The sequence below is a fragment of the Coptis chinensis genome, chromosome 6 (genome assembly GCF_015680905.1).
Source record: "Coptis chinensis isolate HL-2020 chromosome 6, ASM1568090v1, whole genome shotgun sequence".
NCBI lineage: Eukaryota > Viridiplantae > Streptophyta > Magnoliopsida > Ranunculales > Ranunculaceae > Coptis > Coptis chinensis.
The window spans coordinates 42,956,770-42,977,788 of NC_141461.1; the positions used below are offsets into that span (position 1 = coordinate 42,956,770).

The window sequence follows — 21,019 nt, forward strand, 5'->3', positions numbered from 1 at the left end:
TTTTAACATTTTGACCTTAAGATTAGACTATGGGCCTTAGGATTTGGGCTTTTGGGTTTTTGGAGTTTAGGCCGGGTTGACCAGAGTTGACTGTTGACTTTGACCAGAGTTGGCTGTTGACTTTGACCAGTGGTTGACTTTGACCGATTGACCGAAAATTTGACTTTTTCCTAAAATTATGATTCGGTCTATTAGAATAAGTCTAGGACTATTAGCATGTTTGATTTAGGCTAGGACCTTTATAAATATACTTGTGTAATGCGTGTATTTCCGCTTGGTGATTTTTCGCCTTTTTGAGATACACAACGTTATGACACTTATATATTCATGAAATTAATAACGCCAGAAACCAAAAATATTTGAATCAAGATTTTCCTACGTTCTCGAAATAATCTATGAAATAAAATACAATAATGCGCGAAAACAAAAATTACCGCACCCTTTTAGAACTCTCCACGCCTCAAGTTTTAGAATTGAGTTTATGACTGATGAAGTCATATGTAGGTGGGCATTTATTGAATGTGCCATAAATGGCCCGTTAGTGTTATATAAGGGTATTCATTGAATGTGCCATGAATGACCAGATTGTAGTTGATTGCCCTAAAGAGGAACTAAGGTATTCGCCTTGCGGGTTAGTTGTATTCCTTGAATGTACGGGAATGTAGGATTGGGTATTCCTTGAATGTGGCAGGAATGACCTAGGGCATTCATTGAATGTGCCATGAATGGCCCGTTAGTGATATGATAGGTATTCATTGAATGTGCCATGAATGACCTGAGTATTTGTGCCCAAAGAGGTGTGAAATATGTGGTATGAAAGCCCAGAGATGGCTATGATATTGTGGTATTCGGATGGGGAGAGGCACACAGAATGTGTGATTTGGCAAATGTGTGGAGTGCAAATCGTGGAGTAGGTACTAAAGGGTGGGCGATAAGAAAAGTAATTGATTAATTTATAAGAGAAATTGATTTGATTATGTGAGTGTGTTGGGCTTACTTTTGAATGCATATAGGATATTTACATATGTAATATATACAAGTTCTAACTTTCTTTTGCAGGAGGGTAGGACTTAATAATATTTTGTGCAGGGACGCGGTCCTACCCTTATACAGCAGCGGATATCGGTAAGTTGTAATTCAATTATGTAGATATTAAAACGAGTTATTAGAATGAGTTAATGAGATGGAAGTTAATAAATTTCGAAGTTTTGCTTGGGAAGAAACTATGCCGTTTGAGATGACGGAACTACTTGTCTTCCAAGCTGAGAATGATTAGGTTATGATAGAATTTAAAGTGTTAGTTGGATAAGAAAAGTTTAAAATGTTTATATGTGTTTAGTTCATTCATACCAAGCAAATTCAATTTGTCAACCCATGTTTGCTTGTTTTGGCAACGTGGGTGTGTTCTTGGGAACATAGGTGGAAGGCAAATGGAACCGCAGGGTGCAGGATTGGGATTCGCACCGGAGCGGTCCGTTAGTTTTCTTTTTAGGTTTGATTTCTTTGTTGGAAGAATGTAATAACGTAGTTTACTTTTTTCATGGCATGAGGACATGGTAGTGATGAACTTTATTTGGAGAGTTGTTTGATGTTTTATTTGGAAGGATGTTATCTTAATAAAGAGATTTCGGATAATTATTGGGATTATTTTATTTTAAGTTGTTTCTTTTATGACATGGCTATTAGGGTTTGTATGTGTAGTATTCTCCGTCATAGTCTGGGTTTTTAAACAAGTGAACCTAGTGATGTTTGAGATAATTATATTTCAAATATTCACTTTGTTATTGTTTAGAAATTCGGGCTGTGACAACATACCTCCCAGGAACAAATGCCGATTGTGCACAAGAAATCAATGAAGAAATACATGATTTCATTCTAGTAGTGAGTACTTTAGATACACATTTATAAATAATATTGCAACAGGCAATAGGTCTAAAAGTATCAACACTAGTAGATATTCTACTCTGTGGAATAAGACTAAGAATAGTAGAATTTGTACCTATTGGCATCTGCTTTTGTTTAAAAATGTGATGGATAGCTCTTATGAAGTCATTTCCAACAACATCCCAACAATTTTTGAAAAAGAAAGCATTAAATCCATCAGGGCCTGGAGCTTTGTTATCATTCATAGCAAAAAGAGCTTATTTAATCTCTGCATCAGTGATAGGGGAGGCCAGATGTAGACTTGTGTGATTATCCACTTCAGAGATAACTAGATCATTAAAGACTTCATGACCACATGTAGCAGGCGAGGTGATACCCAGTAGGTCTTTATAGTACTCAATAAAAGCATTTGCAACCTCCATCTGACCCTCTCTATGAATACCCTCCTTATCTGTTATACACCACAAGATGCTCCTGGTCTTTTTCTCCTTTAATGCATTGAAGAAAAATGCATTACATTTCTCCTCAAAACAGAGCCACTCAATATTAGCTTTATGAAAAAGATATGCCTCCTCCATCTTGATCAAATGGCATAGTTTATGCCTTGTGACACTCTCTTGACAGCATAATGAAGAGTCTCGAGGGTTTGCCTGTAATCTCTCTTGAAGTTGTGCCAGCTCTTTTCTTGTTTCCTCCACTAGTCTGTGGGCATCATGACAGAAAGAACGAGCCCAGCCCTTAAGAATAGCTTTCAAAGCTTTAAGTTTACTTGAAAGCATATACGGTGGGTTACCGTGATCCTGTATGCTCCAACATTGAGCGAGGCTAGGTGCAAAGTCCTCATGAAGTCTCCAAAAATTGCAAAACCGAAATGGAGGTCGACTTCTTATTTTATTCAGAAAAGACATTACCATAGGGCAGTGATCAGAAAACTCTTGGGTTAGAAATTCAACACTTGTAGCCAACTGCAAGGAATACTAGGAAGATTTTACCAAGCATCGATCAAGTTTGGACCATTTTCTAACAACTTCCCCACCATTATTCCATGTGTAGAAACATCCAGTTGTTGTATGATCAAATAAACCAGAAGCATTTTAAGCAGTTTGCTAGGGGAGTTGTTCCCTTAGGGTGGACTGCCACATCACCTATTCTTTCATGAGAGAAGAGTACGCTGTTCAAATCGCCCATAAAACACCACAGTCCTTGAATGCTAGTACTAAGAAACTTTAATTCCTCCCAGGAAAACAACCTATCTGCATTGTTATTACTTGCATATATAACTGTCATGGTAAACTGAAGAGCATATTGTAAAATAGACACCTTACAGTAGATGAATTGAGCCGTCTCCACCTCTTTTGTAATCTCCATAATATCTGGATTCCATATAATCCAAACTCTACTACTATAATCACTTGCATAATTATGCATAACTTCCCAGGATGGACAAACTATTCCAGATATAGCTAGAAATTTTTCTCTTTTTACCTTTGTTTCCAAAATACTCATACAACTAATATTCTTTTTTCTATTATACATATTTAACTGTCTAGCTTTTGTGTGATCATTTAACCCTCGTATATTCCAACTACACACTCTTATCATAAGAATGAGAATCAGTGAACTCTTTTCTTTCCAGGCCCTCGCCCTCTCCCTTTTCCTTTATTCCCAGAATTTGCCTGTGCTTGGTGTTGGCTCTGGTTTTTATTGTTCTTTTGACTTCGAGTATGTACTGTCAGTATAACTGGGATAGATGGAGGAGTCCTATCACCAAATAATTTCGGTTTAGCATCAGAAATGTCATCCTCAAGGTCTTCTCCTGCTGCAAGGCATTCAAACATACCACCTTCACTGATAAATTATTGTGCAAGTGTGTTATCTGGTAGCAAATGTTGTACATGCCTTCATCCTCCACACTGTGTACCTCCACCAACTCCAAACTATTCTCTACCTCTTGTAAAGCATCAACACTATAATTGCTTTCAATAACTCCTGGAGCCATCAGTTGTTCATCATGGCAAGTTTCCTCATGCGGAATTACTCCCCTTGGGATTCGACTGACAAAGCCACCGTATTGTCTATCAACAAGCGCATTTACTCCGCATTTAGGTTCAACACTCCTTCAGCTAATATAGGTCTCACAACCTGGGTATCAACTACAGATTCTACCATAACAGTATGCTGCCCATTTTCATCCTTGATACAAAGGCTTGTCTCTCGACAAACATCAATCCCAGTCTCCACCCTTTGATTTGAATTTGCAACAACAACTGCTAATGACCCTATTCCTTCGCTTTGAATCTTTGAACAGTTTCAGATTCATTTCCCTCTTGGCTCAGAATATCTCCTCTTGTTTTGTCGGTTGTTGTTGTTTCACCACCATTTTGTTGAACTGCCCTTTATCTCCATACCCTAGTTGTCCTACCAGAGCATTGGTCTGTTGAATGCCCAAACTTGTTACAGTTTGTGCAAGACTTCAGTTTTCATGGATATTCCAGAGGTATGACAACCTCTCAGTTCCCAACTTTCACTGTTATAACTTCTTTGTAGTCATAGTTTACGGGGAACTCAATACAAAATCTTGCAAATGATAGTTTTTTCCTTTTTGTTGTAGCATCATCCATAAACATAGGTGTGCCTCCCACTAAGCTTGCAAGATACGAGAGTCCATCAAAAGTCCACATTTCTTTTGGAACATCCATCAGCTTTACCCATAGAGGAATGGAGGCCACCTTATTCTTGTAGTTATCAACCTCCATTGTCCATGGCTTAACGACAAACACTCGGCCCGCAATAAATATAGGACCTTCATCCAAAACCATTTGACAATCTTCTGAGCTCGTAAAACTCGTATAGAAAAGTTTCTTGTTTGTGGTGATGTCAAAGGACCCTTTCAATTTCCACTTTTTTTTCTATCACTTCCTTTACCATCAAAAAGGACAATCTTTTATCCATAAAGTAACCCACCAGGTAATCATCCCATTCTTTTATACCTTGTTCTAGTAAATCCGACGGAAACTGAGCCACTCCATCAACATAGATGGGAGATAAAGACTTAAAAGTCATTGTGGACTCTAAAGACCTAGACCGACCAAACAGACACCTCCATGATGTGCTACAAGTATCCGCAAACCCATTTTGGTTGCTTGAGGAAGCCATGTGAATTGGCGTAGAGGTATCATGTTAATGGAGAAGGCAAGAGACAGAGGGAAAACTGCCTATTACTTCGGTCTTGTTTCCTCTGCGAACTCTCACTATATGTAGTGGAGGATTTTACCTAACAAATGATGGAAAATTATAAGCTTCCACTAATAAACTCCCACTGTTGACAATGGAGGATTTTACTATTAGTGGAAAAAAAACCAACAAAAACTAGATAAGAAACCTAAGAAGGGTTTGTTTTTTTCCTATTTTGGTAAGAAAAAAAAATGCACCAGATCAAGACAGGGACTTATGTTATATATCTCACATCCTATCGCATCTAAAACTGTCCCCATTAGAAACTAACTTGAGAAACAAAAATTCTATAGTAACACACAATATGGACCGAATGGCCAAACACAATGACGTGGCATGGAAAACGCACGTGCCTTATCATCAGTTTCACAATCTCACTTTGCCAAAATTTTCAAACCTGAACCTCCCAATCCATCTTCATCTCTCTCTCATCAGAAGTTACAATTTATGAAACATCATCATGTAGTTAATATTAGAACTCATATAACCTCATCATGTAGTTTTATAGTCGTCGTTGTTGAAATTGATATAGTTGTTGGTGCTAGAGTTTTTTAGGGGAGCCTAACAAAATTACAATTGCAATTTAAGGTTATGTATGGATAATTAGAATTCTAGGGCTGAAACAAAAATGATTTCTTATTCAGATTTTAAAAATGAGAGCTCCCAAAAAAAGAGACCCTTTTCATCCAAATAAATATGATTATAAAGAATAACACAAGAGTTAGAGAAACAAAATAGAGAAACCCAACTAACATAAGCTCAGAAATAGTAACCCCATTTAATAACATTGCAAGAATTAGCACCCTTTGAGAGGAGATCGAAGCAGCAAACATGGTGAAAAAAAGTATGGATAGAATTAAGTGGAAAAGGCGAGTGTTACCAGAAGGAAAAGAAAAGAAAAGGGATTGCACGTGATTCACTATTTGGCATAAACCTTGAAAGTCATAAACCTTGTAATAAACATTTGGCATTTGGCATTTGGCATGAATTGATGTCGGGACAGAATAACCTATTCTACTCCAGAAACCAACTGATCCCACCTCTTGTACGAACCAAAAAGACCAAAAAAAAAAAAAAAAAAAAGGAAGAGCAGAAAAAATAATGGAAGGATCTCAAAACGAAGAAGAAGAAAAAAGATCAGAATTTTCAGGTGCAGTAAAAAGTTATAAAGGAAAATCATGTAAAGGATGTTTATACTACTCCTCAATTCTCAAATCCAAGTCTCGTAATCCTTTCTGTGTTGGCGTTACCAGAACTCTCCAACAAGGTTTTCTCTCTCTCTCTCTCTCTCTCTCTCTCTTTCTGTCAACTTACTTATATTTCGCTTTAATTTATGTATTCATTATGCTTTTGTATGTTAAAGTTTGTTAATTTATTGAGTTTTAGACGTAATTGTAAATGCCCAGAGTTTATTTTAGCCATTTTTTTTTTAATGTTTGTGGATGTTTTAGGAATCGAGGGGGGGGGGGTTTGGCTTGGTATTTCTTATCAGACTTTATAATATTGGTTGTGAAGTTAATTGATATTTTGGTTTGATACAAGGTTTTGTTACGCTCCCTTGGAATTCCCTTATAACAAAGTTTGGAGTGTGTCTTGGAAGGATCTTCATTGATTATCAACTCAGTAACTGTGAGAATAAATTACCAAACATCTATGTTCTAAGTTGCAAGCAGAGGAGTTATCTTTGATCTGTATGTTATCTGTCCCTGCGTCGGGGAAGTTTGGGATGCACTGTTGAGAGTTAAGACCATTCGGTTACTCAGCTTTTATATATTTGTCTCTTGTCCTTGGTTGCTTAGCTCTAAGCAACGGCAGTGCGTCCTCCATCTTTAAGAAATTTGATATGTGGCAAATTGCTAGCTTCTAGCAGTTTTTAGGTTGTTACTTTTGAAGACTTTTCCCTTATGCGGCTAATTGGAGGATATGTAAAGCAAGAAATAAATGGATTTTTTTAAGACCAAGGAAAGGTGAAGAGTCTGATGACTGAAATGAAAGTGTGGTATTGGTCTTCCATGTGTGAGGACAAGATGGCCTGAGGTTTGGTGAACTCATGGGAAGTGGGAGGGAAGTTATATGTGCCATTAATCTATATTTGATGCATATCTTTTCCTGTATGTGGACTTTCATCATGAAACCCCTCTTTCACTCTCTTGTACCTAGGTAGGTGGGGAGGCAAAGGATCAGTGGTCTAAGGGTTGTCAACCTAGTTGGATGTATCTGGCTTTAGGCGTCAAGGTCCCTTCATTTGCTTAAATTGTGATTATATTTATGCCCTCTCAGTATCAATGATAAAACTTTATTCTTCCTGGAAAACTAGAAAGAGAAAATGTGCAAAAACGGGACTAGCTAGCTTACAAAAAAAGGGTGCAAGTGTTTATAACCAAAGTTACGTAAGCGACGTGGGACTAGTAACACTCTCCTCAGAGCTAAGGCTGGAGGGGCTCTCGAATATCCCCCTCTATGCAGTGCTAGTGTACTAGCCCTACCCATCTCTGTGGTACACCTGCTCTGATAATATGATAAGCTCGTGGGTAGAACTCATCCTTGAAAATTGGCTTTCAAGGAGAAGGTAAGTGAGTGTTTGTACAGAACACATCTCAAACGTACCAAGAAGACGTGGGACTATAACATAGGGTCACAGGGATCCTACAATAATTCAACCTTAAAGTCAAAATATGAGTGAAAAATATGAAAAGATCTTAAGTACAAGACATCAATCCTTGCATGAAATTGAATTCCAAGATGACACAAGTGCTTAAGGTAAGGATTTTAGTGTGGGGATAGATGGCATTGTTTGTTCGATTGATTTTCACTAAAATTTTAGTAATTTGGATAATTGAGAGAGAATTGGATGAGTTTATTGAGTGTTAGAGAGAGTTTTACATTTTGTTTCTCTATTCATTTTCAGAGACATTAAGGAATTTATAAGTTGAGATTTGTGGACTACGATGATTATGGAAGTACTGAGTTTATAAATTTAAGGCAATGTTGGAGATTTTAGAGGTTTGAAGAATATACTAAGAGGGAGTTTCAACTTGGGAAGTGGCGGCATGAGGGTTGGAGGGTTGAATCATCCTCATCTTCTTGATAGGGTTATGTTTTAGTAGAATTTTCTTTCCTTGTGTGCATGTGTGTTTTGGTTGAGAAGTTAACAATTTATTGATAAGAAAAATGGGAGGGTACCTTTGATGGCGGATTGTGGAAGGAAAGTGTGGTAGCTAATTATAGGCATATAGAGGACTTGGTTATTGGTCATTGGCGTTAACTCCATTTTTGTATGCAGTATTTGGAGAGGCATCATGGCATCAGATAAACTTTGGTGATGGTATTTGTTTTTCTGTTGTGAATGGTACTATGGTAGGGGGACACCGGGTTTTGGTTGCTTAGGAGGATAATCTTTTTCTTTAAGAATTTGAGAACCGTAGTTTTTTTTTGCTGATCATGTGACCCAGGTTTTGTCTCGGAACAAATTTTATTTTTGATCGATTAGTCTTGGAAAACATATGCAGATTGATGACTAATGAGTATATCGATGGATTGAGTATCTTTGCGTTGCATATTTATGATGTGATCTTCATATCTCATGTTGAGCGCCTTGGGATTTCTTAAAAATTGTTGTTGCCCTCCTGGTATTGGGAACATTTTCTGGAATCATCTAACTGATTGCGCCTTGAGGTTTCTTTTTCATTTCCCTTTTTTCTTTTTTCCTTATCTTTTATTTACCTCCAATGGTAGGGACCATAAAGGGTGTGTGTGTGTGTTTTCATGGTTATAGAAATATGGGTGAACTAGTGTTACCCCCCTACTAGATGAGCCAATTAGGATTTCCCCCCCACTAGATGGGAAATTAGGGTCTCCCCCCTAAACACACAGTCAACTTGGTTTGACCGTTAACTTTCAAGTCAAACAACTGAAAATGACATAAATGCCCCCACCTAATTAAAATTGAATATTTTCTTTTTGAAAACAATGAGGGCATTTGTGTAATTTTCAATTATTTGACTTAAAAGTTAACAGTCAAACCAAGTTGACCGTGTGTTTAGGGGGGAGACCCTAATTTCCCATCTAGTGGGGGGGAAATCCTAATTGGCTCATCTAGTGGGGGGGTAATACTAGTTAACCCTAGAAATATTATATCAAAAAGTCAGTTTCTGATTTTTTTTTTCTACCCTTCGCCTATCTCTCTGCTAAGACATGCTCTCAGTTCATTTTATTACTTGGTGATTGTGTAATGTGTATCATAGTTTGTTGTTTGTTCTTTCTTGCCATTGGTAAAAGTAAATCATTATATTCTGACTGCATATAATGAACAGTTCCTGGTTACATTGTTGGAGAATCTGAGATGGAAGCTTCAAAAGAAGGTCGCCATCTGACAGACTTCAAATATTCTTGTGTTGGTTATTCGGTGTTCTTTGACAACAAAAATCCTTCAGCTGATCCAAAAGAGAAACAAGCAGAGTTGCCGTTCTGTGTTGGTATTGAGGTTATTATTTCTATTTTCTTGCATATTGTAATATTACTGTCATGTCGGATGTAATCTTATTACACTATGAGCTTGTTAAGACATACTCAAGTAGGTTTATTCGGCTAATTGAAATTGTTAAAGATGCAAATAATGCAAATCTGTGGTATGTAATAACAGGCATAATGCTGTTAGATTGATCTTTCTGATTGGTAAAGTAAAGTTTTATTGAGTCACCAGTCAAAGGTGTCTGGAGACAAGCCTACATAGTGACTTAGTGAGTATAATATACCAACTCTTCAACACATTACCCATATAAGAATTCCTTTCGATTAGGCTCCAGAGGCAATTGCCTCTTAAATAGAATACCCCTGCATACCATGATGCTATGAGATCCTTCGTGGATCTGGAGACTACTGAAACTAAGTCAGAATTAGAAAAGAGTAACACTGTAACCTTCACAAGAACAAAGATTCACATCTTGCTTGACCAATTTAACATACAACATACAAGAGACAAACGTTAAGAGAAATATTGCTTCTCTTGGATTCCAAATACAAAAGAATCCAATCATTTTCATGTTGAACTTGTGCATTCTATTTATTCGATGAAACTTTTTGAAATGACTTCAGGTTTCCAAGTTTTTTTTTTTTTCTATTTACAGTCAACTAAGTTGTGTTTCTATCATTCTATGTATACAGTTATGCATATCCACACTCATTTGTACTGTGACACATTGTAATTGAACGATTTGTGGTGCAGTTTTTGGTGGATAAAAGACCTGTAACTGCCGATCATATTCCTGCCAGTGTCCACACTAAGGAAGGTACTCTTTGATACTTTCGAGATATATATCTTTTTTTTTTTGTTAATTCCAAAAAATAATTGCTAAACATTCAGTTTGTCAGAGTTCACCATTAAGTTAAACTATTAGATTCCATTTACTGGTTTTTAGACCTAACCCCCACTAGCCAAATTTGTCAAAATGACTTCCACCCCCAGTTTTTGGTTTTTTGGACTTACCCGCTATACTCACAGCAGGACGAAGTCAACTAGGGTTGACCTTGATCCTTCCAGCCAAACCACGTAAAATGCCACAAGTTGTGAATGTAAATTACAGAAATACCCCTTGCCTCTCTTAAGATGATGGGAGAGACATGTGTCAAGATCCAATGCACTTAAATCAACGGCTACGACTAAATCAAAGCAAAAAAACATATTGATGTCTCTTTTGTGCCATTCAAGATCAATCATACAACTAACTCATCTTCTAAGGGGTAGGGGACCCAGTTAACAACCTCGCTTGTCAATCAAAAAAAAAAAAAAACTCATCTTCTTATTTATCTAGCCAAAAACTTCCCATCTTGAAAAGAACTCCATATGAAAATAAATTGTTTGATAAATACCTGATAGGGGGATGTTAATTGAAATGAGAGATTCAATTCAAATTCCTTCCCCAGGGTTTGTTGAAACATGGAGTGTAATTGAACAAGAAAGAACGTGTTAGGTTGAATAGAAATGAAAATTTTGAATAACCCACTTAATGAATTTTAGTTCTTTGCCTTGAAAAATGTGAGATTTGAATCCCCAATTTCACGTCATTTTCATTTGTTGAAACGTGGATTGTAATTGAACATGAAAGAACTTTTTAGGTTGAAAAGAAATGAAATTTTTGAATAACCCATTTAATGAATTCTAGTTCTTTGCCTTGAAAAATGCCCAATTTCTCTTCATTTTCAAATTTGATATGTTTATCAACAACAAAATTAATATTGAGCTAACTATTAACCATTTTTCTATTTAGCTTTTGTTGGTTTTGATCCAACTTAAGATGGTTTACTATGCCTTGAATTGAAGTTTGATATTCGTCGCAGTACCTACAAAGCTTAGTTTTAATCCCCAGCGGCCCAGCTAATGGGAGGTGGTGGTGATGTTGGAACCTCCAAAGCTTAGTTTTAATCCCCAGCGGCCCAGCTAATGGGAGGTGGTGGTGATGTTGGAACCTCCTAAAAGCTAGTTTTTGAGATGTGTTTTTTTTGTGTTTTGTTTTTTGTTTTTTTTTTGTGGGGGTGTTTACTTATAAAGTTTTATATGTTTTTTACAAATCAGGCGTTGGATTAAGTTTATAGGATGGTGACACGTGTTTTGATGTTGTTGGGTTCCTTAAACACCAAAGCTAACCCAATGGTCATCAAGGAAACCACATGAGAAGCAACCATGGCCATCAACATTGTTGATTTCCGACTAACACATAGAAACTTTATTAGTATCCCCCCCCCCCCTCGTATTTACACAATGTAGTAGTACCCCCCCAATCCCACATCTCAGGAATTGGTGAAAATTAATGGTAACCTTCAAAGGATGGCTTATGCCGTTGGATTAAGTTGATAAGATGATGACACGTGGCACTAATCCCCTTTTGGTCTGAGAGAGTCGGTGGTTATTTGGGAATTTCAGGCTCCAAAAGGTATTTAGGACATTTCTCATGACTCAAACAGCAGGATTACGGTCGAACCTGGTTCCTTTTGTCAATTAAGAGAAAAGGGGGAGGGAGGGGGGAGAGTCTAAAAGCCAAAGAACTGGGGATGGAAGTCATTTTGGCAAAGTTAGTGGGGGCCGTAAGTCTAAAAACCTGTTCCATATATGTAGTATGTTGGTGTTGACAGCATTGTCCATAGTTGTGATGATTATCTTCTTGGAGGTGCTCATAATAGTTTGTCAATTACTGTGAATTTGTGGTAGTGGTGAACCTTTGTAGACTTATTTCTCAAGAAATATCCTAGGGAAGTTTCTTACAAGACCTCAAGTTCAAATGGAACTCTAGCAAACTGAGGCCACTGATTGTGTTGGTCGTTACTTGTTATCTTCAAGTGTCCAAAATAGGCTCTTTGCTAATAACATAGTATTCATATTACACAGATTGATTATTATAATTGAATTATTGATGGGAGCTTATATTTCTAAAACTGTTAATCAGTTTTTGTTTTTGTGCTTTGTGTGTGTGTGAACACCTAGATGTGCTACCAGAGAACTCTTTTCTTTGGGAAGTGTCAAACTGAAACTGAAACTGAAACTCGACTAAACTGGCATATATTGGGAGTGTTCATTGAGTGCCCAACTAGCAGTTTATTTTTTCTCAAATGAAACATGAAAAAACATTCATTAAGAGTGAGAAATTTCAATGTAGAAAGTGGGTGCAGGTAATGGTGTGAAATGGACCATTAATTGTTTGGTCGAACGGTACCATGTCTGTTCGAAGGGTCACTATGTTTTTGAAAATGCACTGGTTCTAAACAATTTTAAATTGTTCCAAAGATAATGGCTAAAAAAGTTCATATTATGACCTCCGAATCAGAATTTCTAAAATCACCGATAAAAAAACAGACTTTCTAAAATTAAGTCCTATGATTCTTATCTCACCATATTTATTTCAACTGGTGAAGCTTTGTTATGAAGATGGTTGTGGAGGTATGGAGTCGAAAAGAAGCATCTTTTGCGGAGGGCTATAGTGGGTAAATATGGTGAGGGTGTTAGTGGATGGGAAGTCTCCTGAGGGGCCTTATGGTATAACAATGTGGTGGAGCTTCAGGAATGGCTGGGATAATTTTACAAAAGGTGTTACCTTCCAACTGGGATATGGTAGACTATCTTTTTGGCAGGAGTGCAGGACACTTGGATAGGAGGAAGACCACTTTGTGAGCAATATGCGAGCATCTGATAAGAATGCCAATGTAGGTGACTACGCGGTGAGAGGTGATAAGGTGTAGTCCTAATGATTGGGAGGTTGATACTTTCATCGATTTGCTGGCTACTCTTTATCAGGGAGGGGAAGAGTTTGTCGAGGAAGATGGGAGCAATAGGTGTGGGATAGAAACAAAGAGTTCACAGAAGAGTTAGCCAAGAACCAAGCTGAAAGAATGTTAGTACCTCACGAGATCATTACTAATATTCCATATAGGTGAACATGGATGCCTTCAAGTCCTTTTAGGGTGGCATTTTTCACTTGGCTGGCTTGTCTAAGGCCAATTCAAACCATAAGAAAGCTAACAAAGGAGTGGACATTGGATATAAGTGTTTATTTTGCAATATGGGATTGTAGAGGATGTGGGGACCATGTTCTAGTCTGATTCCCTTTTGTAAATCGGAATAAAAGATCTGGAGGATTTTCGAAGGAGATGCACAAGACAAAGGATCCGGAAAATTGTCAGGAATCAAGGAATCTTTGTATGAGTGGTGCAGGGGAGTGCATCCTTGAGGTTGCAAGACTCTGTAATTGAGTTTACCATCGTATTTTAGTTCAATATTATAGTGTCTGGGAAGGTTGTAATTTTAGAACAAAGAATGCTAGTTCATTGAACTAATCAATTAAGTTCAAGAACGAGAGTTTGCATGTGTTTGGTTCAGAAGGGCAATACATGCATTTGGTTCAAACACGTTTTTGCTCTGTGTCACCGGAATAGCCGAATCTTTATCTCATGCATTTTGCAACTCACAAATTTGACCAAAAGCAGAGACAGCTAGTTCCTGCCCTTTTACCAGGTATTCAAGAAAGAAGAACCAAACACCTTTTAACATGCACCCACACACAACACACGGATTTTGGTAGGTTGCACTCTGTGCAAAACACAGCCCAAGTAAATTACAAGGCACTCCATTAGTCTACCCACAGACCATAGGTAACAGCATCCAAGTACTTCATTAGATGTTGATAACGGGTAAGATAAACTTCATTTTCACTTCTCTTGGTGGATCAGTCTTCTCATCCACTGAATGGTCTGTCTTTGTTTCATTACTTCTTACGCTTTACAAACCAAACCACATGTATATGCCTTCATGTCAGAACAATACATAGGACACCTCGGCAGAGAACCGTCCCATAAGTTTATCTTAGTAATGTTCTGCAAGAAATTATCTGATTCCAACCAAAACTAAGACCCCGAACTGATGATTCTTGCACTGACTGTTTCGGCAACAAGAACTTTTACATGTGTCATGAGCATTAGAGAGATATTATTCATTTATTTTTTTATTTTTATTGGGTGGGGTGGGGGAGTGGGTGTCCCGTTAAGTTGAGTCTGTTCGCTTATAATATTCGAATGTTTGACAGACAATGGTTTGTACCTTGCGCTTGATATCTGCCTTCCTTTCTCGTCTGGTTTTCTTTTAAATAAAAGAAATTTCGACTATAAAGGTGTACGAGAAGTTATATTTGTCTCAAGCAGGGAGTGCGCTGAATTACTATTGCACACTCCATAGTTTGCTGCTAGTGTGAGAGTGTGACAGACATTTGGAACATAGTCTTGCTCTGTGTCGTAACTGCAAAACCTTCTTTGTGACTTCATTTCTTTGGTTTGCAATGGAGGAAATGCATCCAGTTTACATCTTTTGACTTGCTTCCTACCAAACAAGAGAAGAAAATTTTCAAATTCAGCCTTCTTCTTATGTAGTTATTGAAAGAAGTATTGGAATATAGTGATCATACTCATGATTTGTCATTTGGATTTGTTTTATTAGTAGTGGTTAGTAATTAAACAGAGTAAATGGGTCGTCATTTTGGATTCGTTACTTTACGGTGCTTAAACTTTGATACTTTCTTTCTGTCTCATTAGCATAAATCATTTTCAACTGACCCTTGGTCTTCTTGGTCTTCTGAAGATGGCCATCTGCCCCCTAAGCCACGTCAGTACAAGCCAGCAAATACAATGGGACAGGAATTCTTGGGCAAGTAAGTCAGGATGTTGATATCTAGCGTTATTGCTGTTTACTTGTTTTTGCTTATTTTTGAAGATATTCTGCACCTAATGCATTTAGAGATGCAGGTTTACTAGGAATGCGAGTCTGGTGGCTTCAGGTGTGGCAAGGAACATGCAACGAGTGGGGAAATATGTCAAAGACAATCTTGATGATGCACTATACCCATACCGAAGACGACCCAAATAGTATGTAACAAGTGTGTCATCTCATTTTTCGTTAATTTGTAGCAACAATGGTGTTCTTTTGTCCGTTTTTTCTTCAAAATAATGCTCGTGCACTTTGCTCAATTTCCGCCCCCCTCCATCTAAGTTAAGAAATAAATGAGATGCATGAAATTGCCTTGTATATTTACATTTGATTTTGTTGGTGACTCTTACTGCATGTGCAAACTTCTATGATATAATTTTTGCACCCCTGAGAACATTTGGCTGTCCTTTTGGTAGGATTTCTCGCTCCAGTTTATGTACTTGAACTAGAACCAAAATTGGCTCAGAGATCCCTGGGGATAGAACAGTGTTTTCCTGAGCTCCAACCTACCTACTCGAATTTGATTTGTGTAAATGTGCAGAAAAGTCGAATAAAAATCTTTGAGAATGTTATTATAGAAACAGGAAAAGCTGATTGTGGTAACAGTATCAAAGAAATAGGAAACAACCTCTCCCTCATTCTCATTAGTTTGCGAAAGCAAACTTTGGAATTAGCTGAAAGTAGTTAAAAATTGTAGGCCACATACCATACCTTTTTACTCAACTCTACTCTAGTTTATTTTTGGTGGTTTTTAGCTTTTTAAGTCACCACGATTTGATCCCATGACCAAACTAGCCAATAGTCAACCACACTACCAACAGATCAATGTGGTATGCTGATGTTTGGTATGCTGATCTTCATATTGTGGAGATCAGGTCCCTTGGTACGTATAAAGCTCCAATGAAGTTGAACGCTAGTAGAAACACTGTTTCTGAAATTTGCAAGTATAATAGCATGTATATACAATACATAAACCATCACAAACTCATTAACAAATCACAATACAGGTAGACTTTGTGTCCTTGTTTCTTCTAGTTCTAACTAGCGGCAAAAATTTGATGCATCTGATTTCATAACTGATTGAAGCCTTACATCTTTCATGCTACTCCTATCCTCAATAATATGCGACTATGCGTATGTTTGAATGAAGGGCCGATTAAGGTGCGCACAGTTTACTTGCAGTAGAAGCAAAACATGCCAAGTGGTCTGCTGCTTTATTAGTTTCCGACATGCTCAAATGTAATAATCTCAAAACCTAAAAGTTAATAGAGAAGATCTGCAAGGGAAAATTCGATATCTCAAAACCAGCTCCTAAACTTTGCTTAGACCTTCCCAGCAAACCTTCAAAATGTACTCAACAAAAGCTAGAGGCAAACGAAGGCTGGTAAATTGTAAGTTTCTATAATGAGTTTTCCTCGATGTAGTTCTGTATAATAAGAGTCCTGTAATAGTAGTATTTTTAACTCTATTAAGCAAGTAAAATGAGAAATTCAATTCCGAATGCAGATAAAACGCAACATTTTGAATAATCAACATAACGTTTAAGCTAGACCTTTGATAATCTTCTCGAAGAAAGAAATGAAAGCTTCCATTTCGATCTTGTTGCGAACCAGACCAACCTCGACAGCTCCTACTTCATTTGGACACTCACTAAGAGATATGGCTCCTGTTGCACTAATTGAAACCACTTCAGTTTTCTTTGGAATACCCCATCCAAAATCGGTTTCATAAGCTCCCAACTTTGCTGAACCTGCAACCGAAAGGAGATGATCTGCCATAGTTGGAAAGTCGTACGAGTCCATCTTTTCCACGCTCTCCAATATTTCATCTGCATTGTCCATCTTTTTAATCACTGTCCCAATAAGTTCGGCTGCAATGGCAATGCCATCTAGCCCAACCAAATCACTTTGTTTAGCCGATACAATCTCTCCGCAAATACAGGTACCAAAATATGTTTTAGGTAAAGGTGGATCCAGTCTTGATCTGCAATCGATTGAGAAACCAAAATATTTTATCTGGTCCTCACTCGCATTCGCACCATTTTCCCCCCATGTTGCTTTTACCAAACAAGTCCAAACATAAGCACATGTTACAACAAATGTCGATAAATGCAGTGGCGGTGTACTGAGGCGCGACAGGATCCATTCTTTAAGTCTCTTAATGTCTGTCTGGGTGATCACAAATGTGGATCGAACTTTATCCGTTGGATCTATATAGATTTTTGGAACTGCTGTGTTGAATGTGTCCTTGTTGATGTTACGTTCAGAGAAGGAGTTCAAAAAAATCTTTTCTATGCCCTTTGGATCTTTAACCATGGTTCTGTCGTAGCACAGTGGCGACTTGATTAACGAGTCAGTGTTGCCTTGTAATTTACAAACCGATGCCCACGACCTCATAAATTGAATCACTATCCCACCATCTGCAACTGCGTGATTATAAGTGACACCAATACAAACACCATTGTTCGGAAACAAGGTTACTTGTAAAGCTAATACAGGAGCAAGTTTGTTGTCATTAGACATGTTGAGCAATTCAGGAACAAGGGGATAGAACTCATTGTCATTTTTTACATGGTTAGCCACTAATGTGTAGAAGTCATAACCAGACTCGGCCACAATGAAAGAAACCGAGTCACCATCCACGTAGAGGATTTCGGGTTTTATTGAATCTTGAGGCCATGTAAGATGGCCAGCAAATGGGAAAAAGTGTTGGAGAGTGAGGGAGAGAGAGTGTTTCATGTTGGGAAGAATGGTGTCCATGAAATAGGACTTGGGGTGGTGAAATTCATAGAAAAAGAGGCGTTGGGTGATAGGCAAATTAACCCAAAATAAGTCGAAAAATGTTAGGGGGAGAGATGTTTTTGGGACTGAACCAGATGGTGGAGAGATTTGGTATTGTTCAAGCACGCCTAGAGTGTTATCAAATCCCATAGTTACTTGTAAAATGTGATGAGGAGAAAGACACTATTTTTTTAGACGAGGTATATATATTGAACATAGAAGTGTTATACTGTTATATAGTGGGAGTGTTTGGACTTTGGATCCTATTTATGTATTGTGAAAAAGTGTTTATTAGTGAAAAAATATTTTTTGAAAAAATAAATGTGTAAAAAAAAAAAAAAAACGTCAAAAAAACACTTTTTGGTTCCAAAAACTAGTTTTATGTTAGAATTAAACCAATTTAGAGTGAACACCATACTAACTTAACATGTATTGAATCATTGAGGTGAGTCTTAATAGGAGGAGGCTATCTTTATATACAACTAGATAACCTCCTCTCCAAAATAAAGGATTACCAGGATAAACACCAAGGTAGAGGATTATCAAGATAGAGATTATCATGATAAACACCAAGATATAAGAATATCAATGGTGGGCATCCATATAAGCCCACGGATTTCATAACATTTTATGATAATTAAGTAAAACTTGTTTTTCAAGTATTGTTTTTCTTTGAGAGAAGCTCAAGGCAAATGAACGGCCCGGATGTTTTAGACTTTAGTATTTTATGCTGCGATATGCCAAAATATATCGAGAAATATAGTGCGAAATATGGTTTGATAAAATAGTTTTTAAGAAAAATCACAACCAAACATAGTTATTCAAAAACTGTTTTTAGAATAAATATTTTTTCATAAAAATGTTTTTAAGAAAAAATGAGTTTTTGAAAAAATAAGAACCAAACACCCACTTAGATTTTTATGTGGGCTTTTAAGGTGCTGGCAAAAGCTCAGCTTCAGAAAATGGTTGGCGAGAAAGCCATCAACGTTGTAATATGCACACATAAACTTGTTGTAATATGCACACATAAGCTTGTCACGTCGCTATCAAGAAGCTCATTTATCTGATGTGAATTATTAAGCGGGTGTTTGTATCTCATATTTTCAAAAATCAGTTTTTTTGAAAAAATATTTTTCTGAAAAAATATTTTTTTTAAAATCAATTTTTGAATAAACGCCTTTTGCACAGATGAGACAGGGAGAAGAAAAAACTGGTTTTTAACTTGAAAAAACAAATTTTTGCTATTTATTATAAGGGAGAGGTTCTAGGGACATATTTTATCTTGACACGTAAACAAACTCAAAATCGTTAGGGCATTTATAAGTTTCGGATTAGACTAATATTTTGTAGATATAATCTCCTAACTATTCTAAATATTGTCACAAATAATCAAAAAAATAAAAAAAATCCAAACTTGTCAAATGTAGTTAACAATTTACAAAATTTGGCTAATTATAGACCATTCATTTTCACCATTTTTTATACTATATTTGGCAAGTTTAAATTTTTCTGATTTTTTTGATTATTTATGACAATGTTTAGAATACTTAGAAGATCATATCTACAAAATATTAGCCTAATCCGAAACTTATAAATACCCTAACGATTTTAAGTTTGTTTACGTATCAAGATAAAATATGTCCCTAGAACCCCTCCCTTATTATAAAATATGTTTTTTAGACCAATAAATATATTTTTGGTGAAAAGCTACTCTCTAAAAATTAGAGACCTAACATATTTATTTTTTCAAAAAAAAAAAAAATCACTAATAATTGTTTATTGGCAATAAATAAATAGATCCAACCACCCCATTGACGGAAAGATGTAAGGAGACAATATCTATTTATAACATACCAACTCTTAAACACGATGTCCATAAGAATGCCTTTTAATTAGACCTCTTGAATAGTACAATGAGAATTTTAGCCAATCTGGAGACCACCGAAACTTAGTCAGAGCTAGGAAAGAGTACACCTTAATCTTCACAAGAGGAACAAAGATTCACCGCATTGAACTTGTACGAACATTCTATTTAGGAGTATTTAGATTTTGGTCCTAACAATAATAGGTTTATTAGGATTTGGTCCAAAAAAACTTAAATATTAGGGTTTAGTCCTAGTTTTGGTTCTTGACTGTGGTCAATCTGCTAATTATTTTGATATGACTAGAATACTCTTCAGTGCAATGTCACGTGATCACTAGTTGTATAATTTGTTGGACACATGTCAGTATATGATTGGATATTACAATCTAAATCATGTGACCGTTTGATTTTTTGATTTCGCGTATCTCAGTAATGTTATTGGAGTCCAATCCTCATCTTCTTCGTCAGAAGTCAGAACCCACACCTTAGCACTCAAAACTCAAAACCCGACCAGTCGAGTTCTCTCATCACCGATCCAATTTCATGATTGGTTGGGTTCATCACCGATCTCAATAACTTGTTCATCACCGATCCAATTTCATGATTGATTGGTTGGGTTCATCACCGATCTCACCGATCCAATTTCTGATAGTCATTGATCTTAACAACTTGTTTCCAGTAGTTAGCTACCTCAAGGAGACCATTGCATTCACATATGTAGACAAGATTGAGGATATCCTTCTGAAAGCATAAACCTCCAAACCCAACACTAGCATTTAGAAACTTGGGTCCGATCCTTGTGTCTTTCCCAACAACATGGGACACCTCTGCAACATTTGCTCTAGTAGCCTCACAAAGAGCTGACATGGCATTCACAGATGAGATCCTCTGAGCCAAGAAGGCATTGGCGGCAAGCTTTGAAAGTTCAGCAGACCAGAGGTTGGTGGTTATGATTCGGTCTTCAGGCACCCAATGGGCATAAACATTTTTCAGGGCTTGAATAGCCTTCTGACC

The 21,019-nt window shown here is 37.0% G+C and overlaps 2 protein-coding genes and 1 long non-coding RNA gene across 3 annotated transcripts in view; 2 read left to right on the plus strand and 1 right to left on the minus strand.

The window, feature by feature from the left end:
• LOC147493072 (uncharacterized) overlaps positions 1-21,019 on the plus strand; it is a 55,273-nt gene that overhangs the window by 956 nt on the left and 33,298 nt on the right. The window lies entirely within an intron of this gene.
• LOC147493073 (uncharacterized) lies at positions 6,125-15,679 on the plus strand. The gene is made up of 5 exons (XM_086564582.1): positions 6,125-6,385; positions 9,432-9,601; positions 10,343-10,406; positions 15,236-15,305; positions 15,400-15,679. Exons 1-5 carry the CDS (start codon positions 6,220-6,222, stop codon positions 15,518-15,520), a joined length of 591 nt encoding a protein of 196 aa, XP_086420708.1. The 5' UTR covers positions 6,125-6,219; the 3' UTR covers positions 15,521-15,679.
• Positions 16,744-18,371, minus strand: LOC147493074 (malonyl-coenzyme A:anthocyanin 3-O-glucoside-6''-O-malonyltransferase-like). The gene has a single exon (XM_086564581.1). The coding sequence runs from the start codon at positions 18,289-18,291 to the stop codon at positions 16,903-16,905; it is 1,389 nt and encodes a 462-aa protein (XP_086420707.1). The 5' UTR covers positions 18,292-18,371; the 3' UTR covers positions 16,744-16,902.